Source organism: Leptonotus elevatus, chromosome 18 (assembly GCF_054856555.1).
Source record: "Leptonotus elevatus isolate MCC_2025b chromosome 18, RoL_Lele_1.0, whole genome shotgun sequence".
Taxonomy (NCBI): domain Eukaryota; kingdom Metazoa; phylum Chordata; class Actinopteri; order Syngnathiformes; family Syngnathidae; genus Leptonotus; species Leptonotus elevatus.
Genome location: NC_141256.1, coordinates 4,550,024 through 4,560,023, shown reverse-complemented (window position 1 = coordinate 4,560,023; position 10,000 = coordinate 4,550,024). Strand labels below are relative to the sequence as shown.

Sequence of the window (10,000 nt, the reverse complement as noted above, 5' to 3'; positions counted from 1 at the left end):
AATTTCACTGGGTCGTGGCAGGACTTTTCCACACTGCAACAATGAGGCGCTCTAAAGCGGCCACGCCCTGTTCCACATGCTAGCTATCTAGTCAGACTTTAAAAAAATAATAGTTCTTTCCTCTCTGAAGTTTTGCCTTTATCCATACATGCACTCATGGCTGACAACGTGGCGCTCTAAAAGCGGTGGACTACGTCCCTCGTTACTTGATTCACTATATCGCGGATTTGTATTTGGGTCCAAAATTCCTATATTATAGGGTTTATCTTGGGTTGCACCTCGCTGTATCGCGTTTTTTTATTTTTTTTTAAACGTCCTCTTCTTCGCAGAAATTCACCTATTGTGGGTGGGCGTGGAACATAACAGCTGCAAAAAGTGAGGGAACACTGTTTCTGAAGGGAAGATGATTTTCGGGGTATAGCTTGCTAGCTAGCTAACTGTGCCAGATAACTACTAAAGTGAACAAATTGAACACTATATTCATCCAAACTTCTGAACTTGTACATGTTTTCAGCCATGATTTACAAACATGTATCTCTGAATTCACTTTACAGGGTCTTCAAGTCTACGATTCTATCACATCTGGTTTTATTTCAAATCCATTGTGGTGGTCTATCAAGGCAAGACTGAGGGGAAAAAGTCAAAATACTATCATTCTGGACCTATGTGTATTTCAATGATTTTCCTTTTCTGTGCCAGTGCTCCCAAAATCGGAAACATTTCCCAAATGGAGTCATGCTTGAAGGGAAGGGACAAGATCAGAGGTGGCAAATTCAGGTCGAGAAAACAGAAACCCTGCCACAGTTTGGCTTCAGCCCCAGGTGCTAGCTAGCTAGCTAGCTAGTTCCCAAGGTGCTTGTTTACCTGCTAGCGAGCTAGCTAGCTAGTTCGATAGCTAGTATCAGGGGCTAAAGCCAAACTGTGGCAGCGTTTTTACTTTCTGGAACTGGATTTGCCACCTTTGGACAAGATCATATCAAGTTGAAGTAAAAAGCTTAACATTTTCCTTTTCGTAAGGTGCATTGTCATTTGTCTTTCACAAAATACCTCAGACACAAACAGGAAGACTGCTGTTCAGTCGAATAATGGTCAATAAAAAAAGACATGTCAAAAAAATTCTGAGTGAACTTTAAAAAAAAAAGCTTGATTAATTTAACAAGAGGCATGTTTCTTTTCAAAACACTTTGTACATTAGCCTTAAAAATGAGTATAAATACTTTAGTTTCTTTTCTTTACCCTAAAATCCTTTTTTAAATCCTTTTTTAAATGCATGAAGATGTTACATTGAAGGAGACACTTTTAAAGCCACAGTATGCGATTCGTCCAAATCAGACTATTTCAACAGTTTCAAAGTAAAATTACTCTCTCATTACATAAGGGCCTCTTTATAAGGAGTAGTTTTACACTTTGGGGAAATGTGTTATTTTTGTGAGGACAGTAAAAAATAAATACATAATAATAATTATTATATATATATATAAAAGAATCTTACCCCGAAAGACAGTTATGGTAGCTTAGACTACAGATTGGAATATTGTGCAAAAAGTCACATTTTAAAACTACGTTTGCAAGATAACTTACTGGCCATGCTATTTCTTATTTATTTATTTTCTCAATTCTAGGGCAGGGTGGAAACAAGTTTTATAATGCTAAGACAAAAGGAACAAATGGAGTGTTAATATGGAACATTTGTCAAGTGCAAGATAAAAAAATAAAAGGTTACTAAATATTGTGTATTAATGTGAATTTCAATTATCAAAGGACTGTTCAAGTAATACCAAATAAATAATTTTAAATGAACCACAAACACTTACAGCTTATTTTTTAAAGCACTTTCATTTTTATTCAATTTCAGTTTTGGTTATTTTATTCATTAACTCTTATAACCTTGGCCCATCGGCAGACTTCTTTGTGAATGGCAGGACATGAAGTAACATTGGACCAGACCAATTTTCATTCTTTTAGATCAGCTTAACAAAAAGTGAAAAAATAAAATTTTTATTAAAAAATAATAATAATTTCCACTGTGACTGTAACATAAATTAAGGCATAACTGTTTTTTTTAACAATACTTTTTTTGCTTAGATTTTTTCCCCCTACATTCTAAAAATCAGTTAAGATGTTAAAATAGTTTTATTCATGTACACTGCTTTAACGTTAAAAAAAACTAAACAAAAACTCTTGCCCATTAATGCATTGACCAAAATTATAATAAGCAATAGCTAATTGTTGAACTGACATCAGTCATGTGATTAGGTTGACAGATTCTGCACAAATTTGAGTTATGCTACTTACATACTGACTTTGATAATAAATGTGTATACAACACTTTTCAAAAAAAGAAATACACAAACAATAATTTTCCCAGAATGTAAATCTACTCCTTTGGTCAAAAAGTGCCGAGTTAAGTTAGACTGAAAAGTTGCTGCATCATCAGAGAAAACAACACTTGTGTTCTTTTTAGAGAGAGCCGCATGCTTTAACCTTTGAGCCAATTACACTGGCAAAGACCAAACCAATTTCTTGTTTGGTTTTAGTTTGATATACCTAATGACTTTTTAAAAAATCTGCTCTGATCACATTCTTTAGGCCTTTATAAAGGCGGATAAGCTACAATGATACATCCGGCCTCTGTTAGCTAGCGTTACACCATTTGTCAAATCTAAGAAATGGCTTTGGATGTCCATGAAGACGGCGGTCTGACGAGTCAGTGGCGATGAGAGCCGACTTTGAGCCGGCCTCATCAGAGCATCGTTTCCTTTGGCATGGATGGCGTTCAAACAAAGCACAGATTCCATTAGTAGATAGCTTACATTTGCTTGATTATCACATTGACCCATAAACTGATTCTTCATTACGTCATGGATGAGCTAAACATCACAATGATTGTAAAGACTTTCTGCTGTGGAATGGAAACTTGTTTTTTTCCCCCTACACTTTAAATATAATTTTAAAGCACTATTGATGGTTTCTGACATGCAAAGCAGTCCTGTAGTGAGATTCAAAAGAAGTGTTTTGGAACTTAAGGCTATTCATCTTCAAGTTTGCATTCGACAGCAGAAAACCGCCATGATTCCGACGAGGGGCTGAGAACATTCCGAGGGTTGGGAGGGCGTCTGACGGAAGGGCCTGCCGATCGGATTCGTTCCGACGGAGGAGACGCTCTCCGTTCGTCTCTCCCTAAGACATCGTCCATAATTGCACAATAACAAGGGTGGCGAGAGAAGGTAGGTAGCACACCGTACGGTGGGGGCGACTGAGAACTAGAAGAACCATATATCTTATATACAGTACACATTTGTTGAGTTTGTCTCTGAGGTTGAGTGAGACTGAGTGAGGATTGGCTCAGACGACCAGGCTGCAGAGGTAAGGAGGAGTTGGGGAGAGGGAAAGTAGAGGAGAGCGTCCGGGAAGGTACAACCGCAGGTTTTGCTTGTGAGAAAAGGCCAGGACTTCTGCTTGAGCTTTTTTCCACAGACCGTTTTCTGGGATAGTAAGCTGAATCCTTTGTTAAGTTGTACGATGAGTTAATATATCAGGAAGTTGAGACAATCAGTCATGAGGGTTTGCTTTAAGGAAGGAAGGAAATGAGGTCTCGGTAGGAACTAGGAACCACCCCGAAATCAACAACTCTTTGGAGGGAAGTTGAGCGTTTGGACAATTTCAGAAATTCCGTTTCTGGGATTTTTTCTGGGAACGTACTTTTGAGATGCCCAAATAGGGTCTTCTCCCAGCACTGAACTTAACTCATTCACTCGCAGCCATTTTCACTGAAGCAACCACCTTCGCTCCCGGCTGTTTTACTAGAATTTGACTGATTTTGCAAGGCCCACAGAATATTGTGTTCTATTGCTATAAAAACATGGAACCTATCAAAAGAAAGATTGAAATCCTACTTTCATCAGGAAAAAACATATATTTGTATCAGTTTCCGTTTTGCAGCAATGAGCATTAGAAACTAAGTTTCATCAACATTCACATTCCTGGTGAAACACTGAAAAAAAGAGCTTGTTGCAACATGGCCCTGCCTGATCTCTTATACTCTTATGCCACCTTCTGGCTGTTTTCTGTAATAACTACCGTTCCTTTCAGAGGTGGTAAAATCCGGGTCCAGAAAGTAAAAACAATGCCACAGTTTGGCTTTAGCCCTAGGTGCTAGCTAGCGAGCTAGCTAGGTTCCTGCTAGGGAGCTATCTAGCTAGCACAAGAGATTAAAGCCAAACTGTGGCAGGGTTTTTACTTTCTCGACTCGGATTTGCCACCTCTGGTTGCTTTAAGCCACCTCTTTATGTCAGAATCTGCATCAAAGCCTTTTGTATGCTCTTGCATTAAAAACACGTAAAAATATGTTTTTGGAAGTGGAGGACAAAGTATTAAATAATGTATTTACACGTTTTTGGGTTTGAATGAGTTAATTTAGAAGTACTTCCTGTTCAAACACACAACGATCCTCCAAAAGTTCCAAGTTGTCAGGTAAGGTTCCTGCGGTTGAATGCACCTTTGAATTCCCTTTGGCCTCTTGTTGCTTCCTCCCCTCTCGCCGTTCAGTCGTCCTCCAGGACCTCTGTCTTGATGTCGCTGGGGACGCCTCCGGTTCGAGACAGGGCAAGGATGGTGTGATTAACGGCGGCCATCTCTACAGCCAAAGAGATGGGATCCTGGTGCTCGCTGTGAGCGCCGCTGTCATCCTGAGATAAGGGAGAGACTATTATGGGAATCGAAGAAGGGAGTAAGAGTAGAGTTGCTAGATACGGCTCAGTATTTGGCAAGTGAGTTCTCTGAGGGGTAATGTACAGTTAATAGCAGGGGTGTGAATCACTCTACAGAAGACGATTCGATACAGTTTTCCATACGTGGGGCGTGAATCCATTGAAGGATAGTTCGATTTGGTTCAACTCGGTGTGGAATAACGATTTGATTCGATATGATACGTTTGTATGATGTGATGACTATTTTGGTGTCATTTTACATGCATTTGAATGAATTTGTCTGTACTGTAAATTTCTCATATCGCTCTTGAATAAGACGATTCAATATTCACACACATCTTTTTACAGTTGAAAGTGTAGGGCCCGACCAATAAGCATTTTCGGCTGAAAAAATTACAGGTTTCTGATTAATCTGCTGATTATTTGAAAATATATATTTAATGCATAAAATTATCCATACTATAAGTCGATGCTAAGTTTCAGTTAGCATTTCAATTGGATCCTCCCTTCGCTTTCAGCATAAGCATGTTTTGTATTTAAATATACAGTGGATGTTATTCTTATTGTAGTGTGTTTAGTTTTACAGTAAACTCCAACTGGGATGTCATTAAATAGCTTAAAGAACGCTTAGGGACAACAGAATAACCAGAGTAACATACGCTACACACTACTAGTTGCTAATGCTATGCAGGCAAAATGGTGCATTCAGGGTATTTTCACAGCGTCAGAAACTTCGCGTTTCTTCGATTATGTTGTATGTATGTATGATGTGGTCATTTATTGCACGCTTGGAAAGGGAATGCTCATTGTTTGAACACACGTGCAACAAAACAGCACGTGACTACTGTGCAGTGCTACTCACACTGGTGTATGTAAGGTGCGAATGTTTGGTGGTGGTCGGAGGGGCCGTAGGTGCATACTGGCAGCCACGCTTCCGTAAGTCTGCCCCAGGGCAGCTGTGGCTACTTAACTCTTTGACTGCCATAAACGTTATAAAACGTTTAGCATAAACCTAGGGAAGGGCGCCGAGGACGTTAAAAGACGTCCCCTATGTTTTTTTTTTTTTATTATGAAAACGGGTGCAGGAAAGCCTTGGGCAGCTGTGCTGAAAGTATCAGGCAGATCAGGTAAGTTTAATGACTCGTTTTGGCCTCTAGATGGCAGCGATGACTCTCCTTGCACTTTGGGTGTGCCGCCCACCGTGGGCGTCGGTATAAAAGGTGAGGCGGAGCTAGAGTGGAGTGGAGAGGTAGATGGAGAAAGCAAAAAACATGGAGGACAAGCAAGCAAAAATGACGACCGGTGGCAAGCAGCTCACGCTTGATCGGTATTTTCAAAAAGAAACCTGTGCTAAATTGAATGTTGGTGGCGATGATGATGATGATGGCGACAACGAGGTTGACGCCGAAGTTGCGGCTTTGACGCGACGTCTTCGGCCACGTCTTAAAGCGACGCCGGTTAGCGGTGCTAACGCTGGAAAACGTGGTGCACGTCCAAGTACTTCTGCAAACGCGGACGTTGATTCGGACGACGAAGAGTACCCCGAGTCGGATGGCTATTCTTCGGAGGAGTGGGTACAGTCGGATCTTCGCGAAAGTGATTCGGACAGCATTTCCTCCGCAGAAGAATGTGACGGTAAGCGCAAACTTGCTATGAGATACTTTTCCGGCACGCTGCTAGCACCTCGTGTAACGTGAATGTACAATTCATAGATCGTGGATCGTGCTCACAGCCACAACCTACAGTTTCCACGACAAAGAGAGGTATAAAAACCGTGTTTTCAATACACTGCAACAACAAAAGAAAACGGTCTTTCGATATGATTGTAATTGTATATATTTATTTCAGCTGCAGCTCGTCGGGCTCAAGGTGACGCGTCTCACCGTGAGCAGAATAAAGGTAAAAAAAAAATGATTCTCCAACTCAGCACGAGTAAAATATTTGATGGTAAATGTCTTCTATAATTTACAGAATGTGCATCAACCAGTGAATCCAAGAAAAAAGGTAAACATATATATTTATATATATATATTGCTTCACACTGATCTAAAATAAATATTATGATATTGAAATGTATATTTGCAGATCCCAAAAGTTCTGGCTGGCATGAAACAGGCTGGCAGCCAAACACATTCCTGTTTACTGAAACTCCAGGACCAAGGGGTGCCGCAGCAGAGCTAAACTCAACCCTGCCAGCTGACTTCCTGCAACTATTCCTCACAAACGAACTTCTCCAGCACATTGCAGATCAAACAAATTTATATGCACGGCAATCCATGCAGAAGCAGACTGAAAGTCTGCCACACTGCAGGAGTCGTGCTTGGAAGCCAGTGTCTGTAAGTGAATTGAAAACATTTTTTGCACTCCAATTTCTTACTGGGTATATAAAAAAGCCCAGTATAGAAATGTATTGGACTCAAGATGAAATTGAAACCACACCATTTTTTAGTCGCGCGATGCCTCGAAACCGCTTCCAGCTTATCTGGAGTTACCTACATTTTAACAATAATGAGAGACATAGTTCAGATGACAAATTATTTAAAATCCGCCCTGTGTTCAACCATATTGTAAATAAATTTAAAGAACTGTTCCAACCCGGTAGGAATGTATGTATTGATGAGGGAATGATGAATTTTCAGGGCCGTCTATCGTTTAAAGTTTACAACCCCCAAAAACCAATCAAATATGGAATTAAGTCATACATCCTGTGTGACTCCCAAACAGGATATTGTTTTAATATGCAACCTTATGTTGGTACTAGTTGTTCTCTGCCGGATACCGTGTTTAATTTGCTAGATCGTCTGCCAGGAAATGGGTACACGCTCTTTATGGACAATTTTTATAATTCAATTGGGTTGTGTGAACGTCTCCTGGCAGCACGTACAAATGTTTGTGGTACACTGAGAAAAAATAGGGGTGAACCAAATGAGATCACTTCTCTTACAAACACTGGCCTTGGGGTGGGGGGGAAATTGGTGAGACACAACACAAATGTGTTGGTTGTGGCATGGCAGGACAAGCGTTTGTTGAGGATGGTGACTACTTTTCACAAAGATGAAATGCGGACAGTTGATGTGTGGCGGAAGGCACTAAAAAAAAGAGTGCCTTTCCCGAAACCTGTATGTGTTTTGGACTACAATTCCACAATGAATGGCGTGGATAAGATGGACCAAAACATTTCTTATCACCCATTCACGAGGAAGACATTGAAATGGCACAAAAAATTTGTTGCCTATCTGTTTCAAATATGTTTGTTCAATGCCTTCATCCTGTACAAAGCTAAACATCCTGGCAAATGTCAGCATTTTTTGGAGTTCATCCAGCAGGTGGTGAGAGGGTGGCTCTTACCACAGGACCAGGAGGAGGACATTGCTACAAACATACAAACAGAAGGACATGAGGAAGCCAGACAGAACACCAGGTCACCATATACCGATCCTGAAAGTCGACTTGATGGCAACATGGCAAAACACATACTGCAGTATATACCTGCTACCCCCCGGAAAAAAAAGCCAGCAAGAAAGTGTAGGGTCTGCACTCGAAGGGGCATTCGCAGCGAAACAAATCTGTGGTGCAAATCCTGCTGCGTCCCCTTGCACCCAGGGCAATGTTACACTATATACCACACCAAAAAAAAACTTGTGTAGTTGAAACATCCACAGAATTGTAAATAGAAACACATGCACACACCACACATGTACAGTTGCACAGTTGCACACGTTTGTTGTATTACACTGTTGAATGTTGAATGTAAATAAACTGTTATTTTGCTATCAAAAAACACTTTTTCATTCTTGGTGGTAGTGTTTTATAGAAGTAAAGCACTATTTAGGTGTTTGTGGCATCATTCATGGACAAAAAGAAGTGTAAAATTCACTAGAATGCATGAAATAATATCGTTTCACTAAAAGCTTGATTTCTCCGTATTTTGGTCCAAAACAGGCGAAATTGGGTCAAACTAACCATTTTCTATTGTTGATTACTAAAGAACGGAATAAGGTAGAAACAAACTTTTTTCTGATGAAAGATGAAAGTCCAATCTTTCATTTGGTAGTACGTGTGTTTCCATAGTCCAAACAGAACATTTTCTGTGGACCTTGAAAGATCAGTCAAAATGCTTAAATCGGCTGGCACTGGCGGCATCCCTTTTCTGAAAACGTCTGGCAGTCAAAGAGTTAAGTAGCTTACCGCCACCACAGTGTGAATGTGTGAGCACACGAATAATGCAACCACTGTGAAGCGTCTTTGAGTGTCCAAAAAAGCGCAATATAAATCGAATGCATTATTATCATTATTTTTACTTCAGGGCTGGGCAATAAATCGAATAAATTCGATTAATCGTCATTTTAAAAATCTAATCATTGAAAATTTGCTAATCGTGAAATTGAATTTTGTCTTCTGGATTAATAAAAGTTGTTCTTATGTTCTGTTATATCCAAATGTTATTGTGAGTTGTAATTCTGGCAGAATGCTGTATGAGTGGTTTACAAGACATGATTAAAATAGTTAACAACTACTTAATTGTGGCATTGAAGCACAAACCATGAATGTTAAATTTATGTTAAAACTTATTTAGAATCAGTAAACATTATTGTTGCCTGAACATTTTGTACAGGAATTATTTTTAAATAAATGAAATCTTTAAATAAATGTTTGTTTGGTTTATTAGATTAAAATCGTAATTGTTCTGAAAGACTGAAGGAAAAAATATATATATTGAGATTTCATGTTTTTGGCCACATCGCCCTACGGAAGAGGATTAGGGCCAATGAAGAGAGAGAAAAAAAGGTTTGGCAAGATTCTCACTTTAAAGTCTAAAGTGACAATTGTGATTTTATTCTTTATTCAGATTTCTGACTTTATTCTCAGAATTCAGACTTAATTCTAAAATCAGATTCAACATCATAAAGTAATTTTAATGAGTAGTTTGGTTCATTTCAGGTTCAATTTCCAGTGTTAAATCAGCACTAAACGTTTAACACATTAAAATGAGTTGTCAGCTGTCTTAATTAGGAAGTGTTCACATTTGTCAGGTTGGTTCAGCGGATTGCTCTGCTCGCAGTAGTTCCCCCCAGAGAGCGAACGCTATTATCTGAAGCCTTGTGCACACCAAACAAGTGAACCGAAACCACTTGAAGAACCTTTGGAAATATTTTTAGAAGCCTTCTGTTACATTAACTGGTCAAAATGACCACATGAAATAAATATATGGAGCACAGCAGAATCTATTTATTTTGTTTGTTTCATCACCCAATAAGTGAAAAAAGCGGTCTAATCAGTGCAACTGCCCA

General features: G+C 39.4%; 1 protein-coding gene and 1 long non-coding RNA gene across 4 annotated transcripts in view; one reads left to right on the top strand and one right to left on the bottom strand.

The window, feature by feature from the left end:
• The window catches only part of hmbox1b (homeobox containing 1 b), a 39,987-nt gene that overhangs the window by 1,425 nt on the left and 28,562 nt on the right, over window positions 1–10,000 (bottom strand). For all 3 annotated transcript variants that reach the window (XM_086061234.1, XM_086061236.1, XM_086061235.1), the window contains exon 10: window positions 1–4,688. This exon is cut by the window's left edge and continues 1,425 nt beyond it. In XM_086061234.1, the coding sequence (XP_085917360.1) occupies window positions 4,545–4,688 (144 nt within the window). In that variant the 3' untranslated portion in view covers window positions 1–4,544. The remainder of the gene's footprint in view (window positions 4,689–10,000) is intronic.
• LOC147158328 (uncharacterized) lies at window positions 6,339–8,484 on the top strand. Its single transcript, XR_015090670.1, has 4 exons — window positions 6,339–6,472; window positions 6,558–6,608; window positions 6,681–6,713; window positions 6,795–8,484. It is a non-coding gene; the product is annotated as an uncharacterized LOC147158328 (long non-coding RNA).